Genomic DNA, 19,334 nt, shown 5'->3' with positions numbered 1-19,334 from the left:
TCTTCACCAAAGAACAGTAGCATGGATGAAGTTAACTTCCTTTCTCCATCCACCATACAGGCGAATCAACGTGCACCAACCACTCCAATGTTTTCAGTTATATCCTCTGCCTTTATTTATTGCACCACCCCAGAAATACCCCTAGATAGGCGCCTTGCTACAGAAATCCATGCAGTAAGCGTTACACTCGGATATCTTATCACACGCATCTTCTGCTCTGCAGACACACAAGAAATCTAAATAAGACCACTTCTTGTGACTCACCGACTCCACACTTTCTTCCAACACATTCCAGATGTTCCTGGAGAAGTTAAGCGGATTTCCCAAGTAGTACTCATCCAAAACTGACCAAAAACGAGTCTCGTGGTTTCCTCTTTTCCAACATAGTGTTACTTCTCTTGTTTCCCCTGGTCTTCGCCACTGTCACCCACTCATTCTCACTTTCTGTACTATTAGCTTCACTCGACTCACTAGCAGTTTCAAACAAAACCTCTGTTTCCGCCATCTTCCATCAGTGTTCATATATAATATTTGATAGCAGGACTCTCTTCTTTGGTATCATGGCGTTCACACACTTTGTTTGTGCATGCTGCCACCTACTGTGCGGTACTGTGTGGTCAATTACTTTACATTTTGTGATACAAAAATAGAAAAAGGAAGGAGGGAAAGGATAAAAATGCACCACCAACTAACCCTACACCTCTATACCCCCTGTCAATCTTCAATAGCGTTTACACAAAGCGTGCCATGACTATGAAAAATGATATATGGATGGACAAAAATCCAATCCGATAATTTGTTTGTTCGACATGGTGAGATCTTTTTATGTATGTAAAATTAATGATGCGGGAAATGGCGGTGGGAACAGACTATAAACAAATATTGATATATAGTGCCTTCAGAAAGTATTCAAACTACTTTACTTTTCACATTTTGTTATGTTGCAGCCTTATTCTAAAATGTATGAAATAAATACAAATTCTCAGCAATGTACATACAATACCCCATAATGACAAAGTGAAAACAGGTTTTAGAAATGTTTGCACATTTATTAAAAATTAAAAACAGAAATACCTTATTTACATAAGTATTCAGCCCCTTTGCTATGCTACTTGAAATTGAGCACAGGTGCATCCTGTTTTCATTGAACTTGTTTCCATACAACTTTGCTCTGACATGCACTGTCACGTCATGTGATACATTAAATTGATTGGACATTTGGAAAGGCACACGCCTGTCTATATAAACTGCCACCGTTGACAGTGCTTGTCAGAGCAAAAACCAAGCCACGAGGATGAAGGAATTGCCTGTAGAACTCAGACCGGATTGTGTCTCGGCACAGATCTGGGGAAGGTTACCAAAACATTTCTGCAGCATTGAAGGCCCAAGACACAGTGGCCTCCATCATTCTTAAATGAAAGATGTTTGGAACCACCAATACTCTTACAAGAGCTGGACGCCCGTCCAAACGGGGGAGAAAGGCCTTGGTCAGGAAGGTGACCAAGAACCTGATGGCCACTCTCACAGAGCTCTAGAGTTCCTCTGTGGAGATGGGAGAACCTTCCAGAAGGACAACCATCTCTGCAGCACCACCAATCAGGCATTTATGGTAGTGGCCAGATGGAAGCCACTCCTCAGTAAAAGCCACATGACAGCCCACTTGGAGTTTGCCAAAAGTCACCTAAAGACTCCCAGACCATGAGAAACAAGATTCTCTGGTCTAATGAAACCAAGATCGAACTCTTTGGCCTGAATGCCAAGTGTCACATCTGGAGAAAACCTGGCACCATCCCTACGGTGAAACAGTGGTGACAGCATCATGCTGTGGGAATGTTTTTAGCAGCAGGGACTGGAAGACTAGTCAGGATCGAGGCAAAGATGAATGGAGCAAAGTACAGAGAGATCCTTGATGAAGTCCTGAGTGCTCTGGAGCAGGTTCTCAGACTGGGGCAAAGGTTCACCTTCCAAAAGGACAATGACCCTAAGCACACAGCCAAGACAACATAGGAGTGGCTTTAGGACAGGTCCTTGAGTGGCCCAGCCAGAGCCCGATCGAACATCTCGAGAGACCTGAAAATAGCTGTGCAGCAACACTCCCCATCCAACCTGACAGAGTTTGAGAGGATCTGCAGAGAAGAATGGGAGAAACTCCCCAAATACATGTGTGCCAAGTGTAACCGGTGTGAAATGTCTAGCTAGTTAGCGGTGCACGCTAATAGCATTTCAATCGGTGACGTCGCTCGATCTGAGACCTTGAAGTAGTCATTTCCCTTGCTCTGAAGGGCCGCAGCTTTTGTGGAGCGATAGGTAATGATTCTTCATTGAAGGCAGCTGTTGATGTGTACAGAGGGTCCCGGTTTCGAGCCCAGGTTGGGGCGAGGAGAGGGACGGAAGCAACACTGTTAGTTAAGCTTGTAGCGTCATACCCAAGAAGAATGGATGCTGTAATCGCTACCAAAGGTGCTTAAACAAAGCACTGAGTATAGGGGCTGAATACTTCTGATATTTCAGTTTAAAAGTTTGTATAAACTAACAAAAAAAAACAAACAAAAGTTTTGCTTTGTCATTATGGGGTATTATGTCAAGGGGTCTGAATACATTCTGAAGGCACTGTACAAACCATCATATCGAAGTAAACTTGGTCTGTGGTCCTCCCACTACGACTCGAGAAACCATGCAGTTTAATAGTAAAACATGGAATAAAATACCCAAGAATGGAGCAAAAGGAACACCTACGTGAGATTGCTATTCAATGACTACAGCTCAGCGTTCAACACACTAAGCTAAGGACCCTGGGACTAAACACCTCCCTCTGCAACTGGATTCTGACGGGCCACCCCCAGGTGGTAAGGGTACATAACACACCTGCCACTCTGATCCTCAACACGGGGGCTCCTCAGGGGTGCGTGCTCAGTCCCCTCCTGTACACTCATGACTGCATGGCCAAGCACGACTCCAACATCACTAAGTTTGCCGACGACAACAGTGGTAGGCCTGATCACTGACAATGATGAGACAGCCTTTTGGGAGGCGTTCAGGGACCTGGCAATGTGGTGCTAGTAAACCACTCTCCCTCAACGTGATCAAGACAAAGGAGATGATTGTGGACTAAAGGAAGAGGACCCTTCACGCACCAATTATCATCGATGAGGCTGTAGTGGATGCAGGTTGAGAACTTAAAGTTCCTTGATATCCACATCACCAACAAACTATCATTTGCATTGTCCCCACCCCACCACCCATTTTTATGCTGTTGCTACTCTGTTTATTAGGGGCGGCAGGGTAGCCTAGTGGTTAGAGCGTTGCGGAAGGTTGCAGGTTCAAACCCCGAGCTGACAAGGTACAAATCTGTAGTTCTGCCCCAGAACAGGCAGTTAACCCACTGTTCCTAGGCTGTCATTGAAAATAAGAATTTGTTCTTAACTGACTTAAAGGTAAAATAAAATATAAAAAATAATTAACAATGCTCTACCTACATGTTGTCATATATACATACACATAGCTCATATATCAAGCACATATATTTAGGTGGCTTTAGTGCCCTCAGGCTGCTTTAAGAGCCTGTTTGTGACCATAGGATTAAAGCTTGCACAACACACCCCATGAGCGCCAAACTAATCCGCCTGACTCAAGTCATTGCACGTACCCCTGCCAAAACAGGAAACAACACACACACCCAGCCATAAACTGCCCTTCTCACGACTCCTTGACACAGACATTCCATCGCACGAACACACACACCTCACTCCCCTCGCTACTGGTCGGGTGCCCAGAGCAGAGGACTCTGCTGTGCACCAATGGGGCTCCTGCTCTGGCTAGAGCAGGCCCACCTCCAACTCTTCAGGACCAGTCAGAAGACCAACACGACAAGACTCTACCTATATTATTCCATGTATAAAATCTACTGTAACCTCTGTATAGGCCCCTTTTCAGCTGACTCCTTACTGAGCCATATGACTAGGTCCGTGCACGCTAAAACTGCAGGACAAGATATCTTTTGACTGAATAAACGGGCTTTTGTTACAACTGAAATCCACTCTGTCCAGCATCCATGATTTGGTCTCAACTCTCCAGTATTTCAACACCAACAATGTACATCTTACCTCAATTACCTCCACTAACCGGTGCCCTCGCACATTGTACCGGTACCCCCTGTATATAGCCTTTCTACTGTTATGTTTTTGTTGATCCTGAAATGAAAACAAGGGACCGGTTTCCCAATAGAGATGGAAATTAGGCTTACAAGTGTTTAAACGATGCAGCTTTCCTACAACAGCCGAAGATGTAACATGCGTTTCCAAAAACACCACGCGGAAAGAACTTTCGCTAAGTGCGTCATCGGAGCATGTGTCGTTACTGATAAGATTGAAAGAAAAGCAGCGCTGCTCTCTGATCAGCTTCATCCATTAAAATCTTAAATTAACATTATAATTATTACACAATATTGATGACGGATAAGCTCGTTCAGAGATAATACCACCTACGGTTACAAATATTTAGGCAGTTTTTATTAGTTATTTTTCTATGTCTTATTATTTTCTATAAAAAAAAAAATGTTTTAATGGTCTTTTATGTCCAACAATTTTGGCTCAGAAAACTTAGGAGGTCAGGGTTGGGGGAACCCTGCAGTAGGCTATAGGCCTATGTTAATCACATTGAAATACACTTTATGTTCAATAAATTAATTTCTATTTTTCTATTTGTAATTTGTCACATTTGAGCAATGACGTGACAAATCTTTGATTTAGTGCATTTTCATTGGGCAAGCATTATAAAAACTACCTCAATATTTGTAGCCATAGTTGGTAGTAGGTGGTAATATCTCTTCTGATCCATATCATGCATATCAGGCTCCATAGTGTTTTAACAGGAAAATGGTTCCGAATGTTTCCACCATTCCCATGGGACATTTTAGAAACACTTAAATAATGGCTGTGCTTCGTGTAGACTTACCCTGGTGCGGACGATAACCATGTAAATTGGACAAGGTGACTTTTAGCAATATATTCGGCTCCCTTTATTCTCGGATTCAAACATGTTAATTAGCATTCAAGTAGACATCATGCAAGAATACAAATCCCTGCCAGCGCCTACACATCATCTCTAGCGGACAACTTTGCTAACAGTTATTGTGTCATATTAAAACATGCACAAGACAGTTAACAGAATTGTCCATTTAAAGACATTTAGCCAATTTATTAATGACAAAATTTAACATTAGATAGTTAATCCAGAGATTCTTAATTGGCGCCTCCAGAGATGAAACCTCGCTCATCTTCACTCAATGCCCCACTGTACCTGAATCTATCCTACCATGCCCAGAAATCTGCTCCTTTTATTCTCTGTTCTCAAAGCACTAGATGACTAGATTGCCTTTAAATAGCCTTTAGCCATACCCTCCTCCTACTCCTCCTCTGGTGATGTAGAGGTTAACCCCGGCCCCGTGTCCCCCCAGGCGCTCTCATTTGTTGACTTCTGCAACCGTAAAAAGCCTGGGGTTCATGCATGTCAACATCAGAAGCCTCCTCCGTAAGTTTGCTTTATTCACTACTTTAGCGCACTCCGCCAACCCTGATGTCCTAGCCGTGTCTGAATCCGGGCTTAGGAAGGCCACCAAAAAAATGCGGAAAATTTACATCCCCAATTACAACATTTTCCGTCAAGCGAAAACTGCTAAAGGAGGCGGAATTGCAATCTACTGTAGAGAGAGCCTGCAGAGTTCTGTCATACTATCCAGGTCGATGCCCAAACAGTTCGAGCTTCTACTTTTAAAGATCCATCTCTCCAGAAATAAGTCCCTCGTTGTTTTATAGACCCCCCTCAGCTCCCAGCTGTACCCTGGACACCTTATGTGAATTGATTCCCCCCCCCCCCCATTTACCATCAGTTTGTATTGCTAGGTGACCTAAATTGGGATATGCTTAACACCCTGGCCGTCCTACAAGCTAAGTTAGATGCCCTAAATCGCACACAAATTATCAAGGAACCTACCAGGTACAACCCCAAATCCGTAAACATGGCCACCCTCATACAGTTGAAGTCAGTAGTTTACATACACTTAGGTTGGACTTATTAAAACTAGTTTTTCAACCACTCCACAAATTTTTTGTTAAACTATAGTTTTGGCAAGTCGGTTAGGACATTACTTTGTGCATGACACAAGTCATTTTTCCAAAAATTGTTTACAGACAGATTATTTCACTGTATCACAATTCCAGTGGGTCAGAGGTTTACATACACTAAGTTGACTGTGCCTTTAAACAGCTTGGAAAATCCCAGAAAATGATGTCAATTGGAGGTGTACCTGTGGATGTATTTCAAGGCCTACCTTCAAACTCAGTGCCCCTCTGCTTGCCAATATGGGAAAATAAAAATGAAATCAGTCAAGACCTCAGATAATTTTTTGTTGACCTCCACATGTCTGGTTCATCCTTGGGAGCAATTTCCAAATGCCTGAAGGTACCACATTCATCTGTACAAACAATATTATAAACACCATGGGACCATGCAGCCGTCATACTACCGCTCAGAAAGGAGACGCGTTCTGTCTCCTATAGATGAACATACTTGGTGAGAAAAGTGTAAATCAATCCCAGAACATCAAAGGACCCTGTGAAGATGCTAGAGGAAACAAGTACAAAAGTATCTATATCCCCAGTCAAACGAGTCCTATATCGACATAACCTGGAAGACCGCTCAGCCAGGAAGAAGCCACTGCTCCAAAACCGCAATAAAAAGCCAGACGGTTTGCAACTACACATGGGAACAAAGATGGTACTTTTTGGAGAAATGTCCTCTGGTCTGATGAAACAAAAGTAGAACTGTTTGGCCATAATGACCATTGTTATATTTGGAGGAAAAGGGGGAAGCTTGTAAGCTGAAGAACACCCTCCCAACCGTGAAGCACGGGGTGGCAGCAACATGTTGTGTTGGTGCAGGAGGGACTGGTGCACTTCACAAAATAGATGGCATCATGAGGTAGGACAATTATGTGGATATATTGAAGCAACATCTCTTCATCAGTCAGAAAGTTAAAGCTTGGTTGCAAATGGGTCTTCTAAATGGACAATGACCACAAGCATACTTCCAAAGTTGTGGCAAAATAGCTTGAGGACAATGTTGCAAATCCCTTTTGGCCCGACAGTCTAGGGGGTGGATGGTAATGAGACCCGTAACATAGCTCATGCAAATTATAATTGTGACAAAGTAAAAGTGAGAACGAAATAACTATGACAACTGATATCTACCGTCAAACTCAGGGTTTATTAATAAACACACGGTAATGGGGGGGGGGGGGGGGGGACTGAGCTGGACCCAAGGAAAGAAACAACTATTCAAAAACACCTCTAAGCTAGACTAGCCTACTTTAACAACAGCTAACTAACCAAAAATACAGTGGGTGGTCCGCCCAGTTCTAACTAGTGTATTTAACAAAGTCTACCTACGGGTAGTGTACACCCATGGGAGACTTGTCTTGGTTTCCCCTTTTCCCACCAGAAAACAAACAAACACCATAACCAAAAACAATACTCACAGGTGATGACAAAGTGCTATGGAGGTGCTCAAACAAAAGAGAGGTCAATACACAAAGAAAGAGTAAACCACAGAGACCTACAGACATGGCCTTTACAGAGAGATTGAGCTCTAGAGCAAACAACTGACAGAGTTTTTAAACCAAGGGAAAGGAACTGTAATAGGGTAGGAAACAGGAGGAGGTGTGCCTTCTGATTGATGATTGGATTGGTGACTGATTGGGGAGTGATGATTTTCACCTGTGAGGGGAGAAGGAGAGAAAAGAACACAGGATACACACACAGGATACTGGTATCTGTAACAGACAAAAAAGTCACGGTATTGCCTTTAAATTATTTCACTTGGGTCAAACGTTTCGGGTAGCCTTCCACAAGCTTCCCACAAGTTGGGTGAATTTTGGACCATTCCTCCTGACAGAGTTGGGGTAACGGAGTCAGGTTTATAGGCCTCCTTGCTCACACACGCTTTTTCAGTTCTGCCCACAAATGTTCTATAGGCTTGAGGTTATCACAGAGCCCTGACCTCAATCCTATGGAAGATATGTGGGCAGAACTGCTAAAGCAGCTCATAGCCTGTGGCAAAAATGAGGGGACACGAACAACAGGTATAGGCCAATCAAAAAGTTTTTTTATTAAACCAAAACTATTAACTTTAAACAAAGAAAAAGGAATGAGGTGTGAAAGTATCATAATGTAAGGTGTATGTAAAGTGCAGGGATGTGTGAATGACTGAGTCAAAACTACAAAGTAACAAACAAAACAGGTTCATACCTGGAGGAGCAGAGAGCGAGAGACAAGTGATTAGTGAAGCTGTTTAAATGCCCTGAGCCCAGGTGATTCCAATCACTAATGACCCTCCTCTGCCTGCAGGAGGAACCGCCCCTGCACTGCAGAAGAGGAGCCGTGACAGTATGTAAACTTCTGACCCACTGGGAATGTGATGAAAGACATAAAAGCTGAAATAAATCATTCTCTACTATTATTCTGACATTTCACATTCTTAAAATAAAGTGGTGATCCTAAGACAGGGAATTTTTACTAGGATGAAAACTGACTTTAAATGTATTTGGCTGAGGTGTATGTAAACTCCTGACTTCAACTGTAGATATCATCCTGACCAACTTGCCCTCTAAATACACCTCTGCTGTTTTCAACCAGGATCTCAGCGATCACTGCCTCATTGCATGTGTCCGTTATGGGTCCGTGGTCAAACGACCACCCTTAATCACTGTCAAATGCTCCCTAAAACACTCCTGCGAGCAGGCCTTTCTAATCGACCTGGCCCGGGAAGGATATTGACCTCTTCCCGTCAGTAGTGGATGCCTGGGTGTTCTTTAAAAGTGCTTTCCTCACCATCTTAAATAAGCATGGCCCTTACAAAAAATGTAGAACTGAGAACAGATATAGCCCTTGGTTCACTCCAGACTTGACTGCCCTTGACCTGCACAAGAACACCCGGTGGTGTACTGCACTTGCATCGAATAGTCCCCGCGATATGCAACTTTTCAGGGAAGTCAGGAACCAATACACACAGTCAGTTACAAAAGCAAAGGCTAGCTTTTTCAAACAGAAATTTGTAACCTGCAGAACTATTTCCAAAAGGTTTTGGGACACTAAAGTCCTTGGAGAATAAGAGTACCTCCTCCCAGCTGCCCACTGCACCGATACTAGGAAACACTGTCACCACTGATAAATCGAGAATTTCAATAAGCATTTCTCTACGGCTGGCCATGCTTCCACCTGGCTACCCCAACCCCGGCCAAGAGCTCTGCACCCCTCGCAGCAACTGGCCCAAGCGCCTCCCCCCCGTTTCTCCTTCACCCAAATCCAGGCAACTGATGTTCTGAAAGAGCTGCAAAACCTGGATCCCTACAAATCAGCTGGGCTAGATAATCTGGACCCTCTCTTCCTAAAATCATCCGCCGCCATTGTTGCAACCCCTATTACTAGTCTGTTCAACCTCTCTTTCTTAACGTCTGAGACTCCTAAAGTTTGGAAAGCAGCCGCTGTCATCCCACTCTTTCCCTATGCGAAAAAAAGAATGGTGGAAAAACGACTGGAACCATTTCCTTGATTAGTGCTAGGTTGTAAGGGAATTATGATTCATACTGTGGTAGTCTATTGTGTTCCGATTTCAGTGCAGCGTAGTGTAAACAAGCGTAACGGCAGGGTCGGTATCTTCTGGCAACTAGTTCACCATTCCCAATTCCCCGGAGTGCCCGGTTAGGGTAAAGGACTATGGAGTGGCAAAGGTCAGGACTATTCAGCAGGTCTCTTACACAGAGGCACGTGAACTAGTTGAAGGAGCGAGGTGAGCTGAAGGTATGGTGATGGATACTCAGTAGACTGTGGAGATTCAGGGTGTTGTTCAACAGTTGAGGGAAACTGATATGCTGGTTGTGAAGAAGGTGGATTTCATGGTGTTTATCACAGATGTGATTGATTGTACTGCACAAACGAACAAAAATGTCCAAGAAACTGGACATAATAGTATATGCGGCTGAAAAGTTTTTGGGGTTTACAGGATTTCACTGCCGAAACATTGCAAAGAATACTGTCCAAAGATCAGATCAAATCAAACTTTATTTGTCACCTGCACCGAATACAACATGTGTAGGCCTTACCGTGAAATGCTTACTTACAAGCCCTTAACCAACAGTGCAATTCAAGAAAGAGTTAAGAAAATATTTACCAAATAAATTTAAGTAAAGAATAATTCAAAGTAACACAATAAAATAACAATAACGAAGCTATATACAAGGGGTACCGGTACAGAGACAATGTGCGGGGGTACAGGTTAGTCGAGGTCATTTGTACATGTAGGTAGGGGTGAAGTGACTATGCATAGACAATAAACAGCGAGCAGCAGCAGTGCAAAAAACAACTGGTGGGGTCCAATGTAAATAATCCGATGGCCATTTGATTAATTGTTCAGTTGTTCCTTGTCAGGCCCCAGAGCCTGTAGGGATGGGCATTGGCAGTAGAATCTGAATAAAGGAGTATATTGAGTTTTCTTTAGTTCATTTTTATTTTGTTATTTCTTTGGGCTGAAACACAGCCGAAACACTAGGTGGCGGCATGCACTACTAGCATTTGTTGGCGGACCGCAATAATATCAAAGAAGACCCCGTACAGTAGGTGGCGGCCATATACCGTAGGTGTAGTCTGCCCTAAAACTTTAAAGAAGAAGTAGTGGCCTCATAACAAAGCCTCTTGGATTTTTGTATTTAGCTTGCTTGCTAACAAATGAGGTCTCGAAGTTCAAGTCGAGTAAGCTTTGCCATATGACATAGCAATGGCATAGGCTATATAAATGTTAGTGATGTTTCTGTGGCGTGTAATTTTAGTTTTTAGCTAAAATGTACGTTGCTGACAACACCAAGTGGCTCAAACATTGGCTGGCTAGCTAACTCGAAACGAGATGTTCATATTTTAAGAGCTATTCGACCATTTACCTATACTGTTAATCTGACTCGGCTCTGATTCTTCCATTTGAACACATTTAGCTGAGTTTATCAAGCAGGTAAGTGTTTTGGTTCTAGCTATCAAGTCATCATTAGCTAACGTTAGATGGCTAGCTAGCTAATAAATGCTACTGTGAAGCTAGCTAACGAAACGTTATTTTTTATTTTGTGTAATCGTTCAGGTCTGCTAATTGTGTATACCATTTGTTGATGGTTAAGCTAATGGCAGCATTAACTATTTTTCTAGCTACACACCCATGCCCATTTTAACTTAGCTAAAGTCCACTTAGAATTGTTGACATTGCCACAAATGTCATGACATGTCTTGAAATGTATCCTGCCAACTGCTCTCTTCAGAAAAATTCTGCTGTGGCAACTTCGAGTGCAGTGTCTCAAACTCATTCTGTGTTGTTGGTGGCTGCCAAGTCATGCTGCATCGAAGTCATGATGTCATGCCATGGACAAAGTAGAAGGAATACAGTAACTGTTTTATCGTGCCCAACTTCTTAATCATACTATCTATTATGTTTTTGTCTCATCTGTTACACAGCAATTCAGCATCCTGGTCTACCCCTCTCCTGCTCCTCCTCTCCTTTCTTGTCCTGGTCCTGTGCACTATGACCATGCGTGTGGATGCAAAAGTTGTTATGCTTGGGAAAGAGAGTGTGGGCAAGACCAGCCTTGTGGAGAGATATGTTCACCACCGCTTTCTTGTCGGCCCCTACCAGAACGTGAGTATCCGTTGATTGCCTAGGGCGGTGTGTGGGAAGCTCTCTGCTTTTGTGTGAAGACTCTTTCTCAAAATTGTACATGCTACATGCTTTTTCTCGCAATCATTCTTTTTTCGATAGACTATTGGGGCTGCATTTGTTGCCAAACCAATCCAGGTGGGAGACAAGGTGGTTACACTGGGAATATGGGTGAGTGAGGATGACTGCTGGCATCCTTTATAAAATGGAAAAAAGATTTACATGAATCTTTATACTCCGTAGGGAGTTGTCTGGTTTATTATTATCGTTGCATAATAATTAAATTAATAAATCCATTGTAGCCCGATATGAGGTAGATACAGGCTATGTGTGGATAGACTATAAGTGATTCCTTCTCTGCAACCCAGGACACGGCTGGATCAGAGCGCTACGAGGCTATGAGTAGAATCTACTACAGAGGAGCCAGGGCTGCCATTGTCTGCTATGGTAAGTTCTTATCCCCTTGGAACGACACTCAAAATCACGCTACATTTTTGTTTTGCTACTATGGTGTTTAGTGATTGGGGGGAATTTATAGTTACATATTGAAATGTTATTTTTGGACTATATTATTATCGATATTTGACTCCCAAGTATCAACACTGTAGGAAGCATTAGCTAGTGGTTGTCGTCTGTACCTGCTCCAAAACTACTCCTTTCATCCGATAGCTTGTTCTACATCTTCTTTTTAAATAGTGAGAACCTGTTTTCAGCACTTATTTACCTGACTGATCAAAACAAATTTTCTCTTGTCTCGCTGTAGCAGACATACACTGAGTATACCAAACATTAGGAACACCTTTCTAATATTGATTTGAGGCCCCCGGTTTGCCCTCAGAACTGCCTCAATTCATCGGGGCATGGACTCATCAAGGTGTCAAGTGTTCCACAGGGATGCTGGCCCATAATCCAAGCTTCCCACAGCTGTGTCAAGTTGGCCGGATGTCCTTTGGGCGGTGGACCATTCTTGATACACATGGGAAACTGTTGAGTGTGAAAGACCCAGCAGTGTTGCAGTTCCTGACACAATCCGGTGCGCCTGGCACCTACTACTATTCACCCTCTGAATGGCACACGTACACAATCAATGTCTGTTGTCTCCAGGTTTAAAAATCCTTCTTTAACCTGTCTCCTCCCCTTCATTTACACTGATTTTGAAGGGGATTTAACAAGTGACATTGATAAGGGATCATAGCTTTCACCTGGATTCACCTGGTCAGTCTGTCATGGAAAGAGCAGGTGTTCTTAATGTTTGTATACTTCGTGTCGAGCAATAAGTTTGGAACATCAAATCACAGTAAAATTGCATTATCAAATCACAGTAAAATTGTATTATCGAATCGCAATACATATGGAATCATGAGAATCACTATACATATCGTATGGGCACCGAAGTATCATGATAATGTCGTATCGTGAGGTCCCTGGCAAGCACTAATGGCTTCGATTATATCCTAAATGTTTAATTTTAGACATTCTTGTTGAGTGCAATGGATTTTTCATATATGAGTGTCCTCCCCTCTTATTTCCCTCATTGGGGGATTTGTTTTTACAGTTTGGAAAATAGCCACCGAGGCATTTTCCCAGTTGATGACTCATTTAAGTGTCTTTATTGTTTTTATCTGGTTCTGTTTTTAGTGTTGTTTTTATGGGCTGATTTTACATTGCAATAGTAATATTAGTACTACAAAATATTCTAGGTCAAATACACCTTCATAACTGTGAAAACATACAATGTTTTGGTTAAGTTTTATGTTGTCATTCTCCTTAATTTGTGTGACCTTTTTCTCCTGTAGATTTGACGGACACCAGCAGTTTCCAGCGAGCTAGATTCTGGGTGAAGGAGCTGCAAAACTGTGACAAGGTTAGACTATCTCATAAAAACTCAACTCACTTGCCAATGGGAATTGTATGATGGGTATTGTCATATACAGTGCATTTGGAAAGTATTCAGACCCCTTGACTTTAATTGTATTTTTTTTTACATTACAGCCTTATTCAAAACTGTATTACATACATTTCCCCCTCATCAATCTACATACAATGCCCCATAATGATACTGCAAAAACAGGTTTTTAGAAATGTGTTCAAATGGATTAAAAATAAAAAAGATGCCTTATTTAAATTAGTATTCTGATCCTTTGCTATGAGACTAGAAATTGAGCACAGGTGCATCATGTTTCCATTGATCATCTTTGAAATGTTTCTACAGCTTGATTGGAGTCCATCTGTGGTAAATTCAATTGATTGGACATGAATTGGTACGGCACACACCTGTCTATATAAGGTCCCACAGTTGACAGTGCATGTCAGAGCAAAAACCAAGCCATGAGGTCAAAGGAATTGTCCGTAGAGCTCTGAGACAGGATTGTGTCAAGGCACAGATCTGAGTAAGGGTACCAAAAAATTTCTGCAGCATTGAAGGTCCCCAAGAATACAGTGGCCTCCATCATTCTTAAATGGAAAAAGTTTGGAACCACAAAGACTCTTTCTGGTGCTGGCTGCCTGTCCAAACTGAGTAATCGGGGGAGAAGTGCCTTGGTCAGGGAGGTGACACGAGAACCTGATGGTTACTGACAGAGATCCAGAGTTCCTCTGTGGAGATGGGAGAACCTTCCAGAAGGACAACCATCTCGGCAGCACTCCACAAATCAAGCCTTTATGGTAGAGTGGCCAGACGGAAGCCACTTCTCAGTAAAAATGCACATGACAGCCCTCTTGGAGTTTGCCAAAAGGCACCTAAAGGACTCTCAGACCATGAGAAACAAAATTCACTGGTCTGATGAAACCAAGATTGAACCCTTTGGCCTGAATGCCAAGCGTCACATCTAGAAGAAACCTGGCAGTATCCCTATGTTGAAGCATGGTGGTGGCAGCATCATGGTGTGGGGATGTTTTTCAGCGGCAAGGAATGGGATACTTGCCAGGATCGAGAGAAAGATGAACGGAACGAAGTACAGAGAGATCCTTGATGAAAACCTGCTTAGAACCTCAGACGGGGGCGAAGGTTCACCCTCCAACAGGACAACGACCCTAAGCACACAGCCAAGACAACGCAGTAGTGGCTTCGGGACAAGTCTCTGAATGTCCTTGAGGGGCCCGTACTTGAACCCGATCGAACATCTCTGGAGACACTTGAAAATAGCTAGGCAACCACGCTCCCTATCCAACCTGACAGAGCTTGAGAGGATCTGCAGAGAAGAATGGGAGAAACTCCCCAAATACAGGTGTGCCAAGCTTGTAGCGTCATACCCCAGAAGACTTGAGGATGTAATCGCTGCCAAAGGTGCTTCAACAAACTACTGTGTTAAATGGCCTCAATACTTTTGTAAATGTGATATTTCTTAACCTGTTTTTTTTTCTTTGTCCTTGTGGGGTGTAGATTTAAGGGGGGGGGGGTAATTTAATTGATTTTTGAATAAGGCTGTAATGTAACAAAATGTGGAAAAAGTCAAAGGGTCTGAATTACGTTCCTAATGCACTGTACTAGTTTATTAGGTACACCATCTAGTACCAGGTTGGACCCCCCTTTGCCAGGTCCCGTGTGGCTTGCAATGCCAGGGTTGTGGGTTCGATTCCCACAGGGGACCAGTACGGGAAAAAAGTATGTATGCACTCTACCGTAAGTCGCTCTGGATAAGAGTGTCTGCTAAATTACTAAAATGTAGATGTAGAACTGCCTAAATTCTTTAGTGCATTCTTCAAGTTGACGGAAGCATTCAACAGGTATGATGGTCCATGCTGACGCGATGGCATCATGCATTTGCTTCAGATTGGAGGGCAGTCCATTTATGTTGTGAATAGCCCTTTCCATCTCATATTGGGTTGAGGTCTGGGGACTGACCATGCCACTCAAGTAAACTGAACTCGCTGTCATGTTTGTTTTTCCGCTCCTCAATTGTCCAGTGTTGGTGATCACGTGCCCACTGGAGCCGCGTCTTGTTCATAGTGTTGTCATCTGCTGCAATAGCCCATCCGTGAAAAGGATTGAGGAGTTTTGCATTCTGAGATGCCGTTCTGCACACCACTGTTTTACTGCACCGTTATTTGCCTGCTTGTGGCCCTCCTGTTAGCTTACACCAGGGTCCCACAACTGCCTGCTCGCGGGCTGAATTTGGCCTACAGGTGGTTTTATTTGACCCACCCAAGTTTTCTGTTGGAGAGAACTGTAAAAACACCAGGAAATCAGCTCCAAGCAATTTTAAACTGGGAAATATGTTCCCAAGTATTTCTATGCATACTGGAGATGTGATCATATACAAATGTAAGCAAATCAAATTTATTTATATAGCCCTTCGTACATCAACTGATATCTCAAAGTGCTGTATAGAAACCCAGCCTAAAACCCCAAACAGCAAGCAATGCAGGTGTAGAAGCACGGGGGCTAGGAAAAACTCCCTAGAAAGGCCAAAACCTAGGAAGAAACCTATAGAGGAACCAGCCTATGTGGGGTGGCCAGTCCTCTTCTGGCTGTGCCGGGTGGAGATTATAACAGAACATGGCCAAGATGTTCAAATGTTCATAAATGACCAGCATGGTCAAATAATAGTAAGGCAGAACAGTTGAAACTGGAGCAGCAGCATGGCCAGGTGGACTGGGGACAGCAAGGAGTCATCATGTCAGGTAGTCCTGGGGCATGGTCCTAGGGCTCAGGTCCTCCGAGAGAGAGAAAGAAAGGAGAGAATTAGAGAACGCACACTTAGATTCACACAGGACACCGAATAGGACAGGAGAAGTACTCCAGATATAACAAACTGACCCTAGCCCCCCGACACAAACTACTGCAGCATAAATACTGGAGGCTGAGACATCGCCATAAGCAAGGTTTGAAATGATTGTTTTAGTTAAATGTTATGTCTATTTGGGATTCTTGCGGTCAATTTGCAGTCTAGAAATGATTTGTAATTATGTTCCGGCCACCCAACCATCCCCTCAAGAAAAAATCAGCACGCAGCTGAATCTAGTTGATGATCCCTGGCGTACACAATTCTTGCCATTCTCCTTCGACCTCTCATCGACGAGCTGTTTTTGCCCACAGGATTGACATGTTTTACCCATTCTAACGTTCAATCCAACAGTAACTGAATGCCTCAATGCCTGTCTGTCTGCTTTATATAGGAAGTCATGGCCACGTAATGCACTGTCTTTAGGAGCGATCTGTTTCCATGAATGAGATGGTGTACCTAATAAACTGTCCGATGAGAGTATGTTATCCTATGTATGTAACTGCCCACAATGACACAGGTTTATTTATTTTTCTATGATTTCAATTGAAGCACTGCAATATATACCTGTGCGGCACAAAGATTGACCTGATTGAGAGTGACCGGGGCCTGCGGCAAGTAGACTACCATGACGTTCAGGACTTTGCTGACGGTAAATTGCTAATGATAATCACAGACATCTTGATTAGTATAAGGAGGACTGGCTGTTTTAAAGAGGCTCATGTTTAGTGTTTTTCCATTCTTATCTACAGAGATTGGGGCTAAACATTTTGAAACATCCAGTAAAACAGGACACAACGTGGGTAAGTGACACCTCATGGTCAGTTAATTTCAAATATAGTGTAACCTTATTTATAACCCATTCTCATAAGACAACATTTCCAAAAATGCAGATGTAGACTCCTACTGTCTTTTAACCACATTCCAGATGAGCTGTTCCAAAAGGTTGCAGAGGACTACAACAGCATCTCCTTTCAATTCTTGACCGGTGAGACTTTGGCTCCAATAGCTTAGCTGTCAGTGTACATTTTGTCTGCAATGGTAGTATTACTAGCATGAGTTGTCAATTTAATCTCCGCTGTAGTGAATCAATGCATTCCTGAATGGGTCTGATTGACAATTCTCTGCTTTCTCTTTACAGAAGAGACCGGTATTGACTTGGGTCAGAAGAAGGACTCTTATTTCTCTTCCTGCTGCCACAGTTAAGCCTTTACTGGATGAACAGCGATCCCTTGCTGTAAAACCAACCTGGAAATGCAGGATGGATGCTACACATCCCACCTGGGGCCTGTCCATTTAAAACAGAGAAAGAAAGAGAGGAGCCCAAACAGTTACTGTTTTGGTAGGTTTTTTCAGTTGTCCCATAGACGATTACATGCTCACTGCATTTAAAGGAGTCATCACAATAGTTGGATACGACCCCTCTCCCATGACAAGGGACCTGCCAAGAGCGATATCGGAATGAAGCATACGAGGAACTAGCACCTCAACCCCACTATTTTTTTTTGTTGATTTCCTTAGTGTCTATCAACCCACCTTATATAAATGAATTATGCTGATGACACAAATGGCCTTCATCACTCAGTCAAATGCCTTGAGTGAGTGTGCTTCTTAATGACTTGATTTGAATAAGCATTCTGTGAACACTGTTTTCATTGTCTACTCTTCATGGTGAAATGTACTTGCCAAACTATGTACCTGCACATTTATTGTCATCTAATGTGTTTTTCTTTGCGTCATAAGTTCTGATACAGTTGAAAGTATGGAATGCAACCTGAAAGATTGCACCAACACAGGAAAAAGCTTGTGGGTAAATGTAATATGATAGTTATGTTGCCATGGCTAAAAGTACAAGATCTAGTTTATGTGTTCCTCTGTAAGTCAGTTGGTAGAGCATGGCACTTACACCGCCAGGGTTGAGGGTTTGATTCCCTGGGCCACCCATACGTAAAATATATGAACGCCTTACTGTAAGTCACTTTGGATAAAACTGTCTGCTAAATGGCTTCTTTATATATATATATATACACAAAAGAAACCCTACATACAGCTATGTTTAACTAATGTTCAATGTAATCTCCAAGTCACTATTCCAATGTTACGGATGCCTCATCATCGTGGCTGACCATTGTCGTTACTCCACACAAGTTGCAATTTTCTGTGAATGTGTTGTTACTGTTTACACTTTTCAAGAAACCTTTGACCTTTTGAGACAGTCTAGCCAATGGCAGATTTTACTTGATTTTACCAATGTGTGTGAAAATGTATATTAGTTAGAGATATTATTGCATTTGAGAACCTCTCTGAGGGTTTCTCAGTCCCACTGAAGTTGTGCATGTAGGGTACTAGAAGTAAGCAGCAGCAATGTGCCCACAGGCATCAATCACATATCCATCATTAGCTGTGTATAGACGGCTCCATTCAAGTGTACATACACTTCATCAAACGTGTTATTGTTTACACACACACACACAGCACCTTCTAGTGGTGCCACTCCCCAGGACGCAGACCTGGTGCCTGAGAAAGAGGACTAGTTCACATATCTCATTTTTATGAATGGTTTACAGGACTGTTATTGCAAGGAGCACAGGCACAAAGCAAGAGATTGTTTGCAGTCCCACGTCTATTTGATGCCTTGAAGATATTATAACATGCATATAGTCCCAACACCATTACAGGTCCACAGAGTCGGCTGATTTGATCATTCATTTTGTGGACTGTTTTGTAGCATGTTGTAAATTTAAAATAAAGACTAGATTTCTGCAAGTCTGTCTGTTAGTGTGTGTCTGTGTGACACCTACACTACATTAGCCTGGTCAACCAGACTGACTGCTGCACTCACCATTGTTTTCCTTCACTTTATTA

At 42.8% G+C, this 19,334-nt stretch overlaps 1 protein-coding gene across 1 annotated transcript; it reads left to right on the top strand.

The window, feature by feature from the left end:
• Positions 1 to 10,676: 10,676 nt before the first annotated feature.
• LOC124011063 (ras-related protein Rab-24-like) lies at positions 10,677 to 19,235 on the top strand. Its single transcript, XM_046324039.1, has 9 exons — positions 10,677 to 11,055; positions 11,547 to 11,727; positions 11,848 to 11,916; positions 12,114 to 12,192; positions 13,542 to 13,609; positions 17,022 to 17,121; positions 17,222 to 17,272; positions 17,398 to 17,457; positions 17,611 to 19,235. Exons 2-9 carry the CDS (start codon positions 11,614 to 11,616, stop codon positions 17,673 to 17,675), a joined length of 606 nt encoding a protein of 201 aa, XP_046179995.1. The 5' UTR covers positions 10,677 to 11,055; positions 11,547 to 11,613; the 3' UTR covers positions 17,676 to 19,235.
• Positions 19,236 to 19,334: the final 99 nt, after the last annotated feature.

Source organism: Oncorhynchus gorbuscha, linkage group LG02 (genome assembly GCF_021184085.1).
Source record: "Oncorhynchus gorbuscha isolate QuinsamMale2020 ecotype Even-year linkage group LG02, OgorEven_v1.0, whole genome shotgun sequence".
Classification (NCBI taxonomy): Eukaryota; Metazoa; Chordata; class Actinopteri; order Salmoniformes; family Salmonidae; genus Oncorhynchus; species Oncorhynchus gorbuscha.
This window is presented reverse-complemented; position numbering and strand designations above follow the sequence as displayed.

What these genes read in the sequence shown, in the direction of transcription:
- LOC124011063 (XM_046324039.1), top strand. Translation starts at nt 11,614, where the DNA reads ATGACCATGCGTGTGGATGCAAAAGTTGTTATGCTTGGGAAAGAGAGT. An exon ending in CGTTCAGGACTTTGCTGACG is followed by an intron (nt 17,122 to 17,221) that starts GTAAATTGCTAA and finishes TCTTATCTACAG; the next exon opens with AGATTGGGGCTAAACATTTT. An exon ending in TAAAACAGGACACAACGTGG is followed by an intron (nt 17,273 to 17,397) that starts GTAAGTGACACC and finishes ACCACATTCCAG; the next exon opens with ATGAGCTGTTCCAAAAGGTT.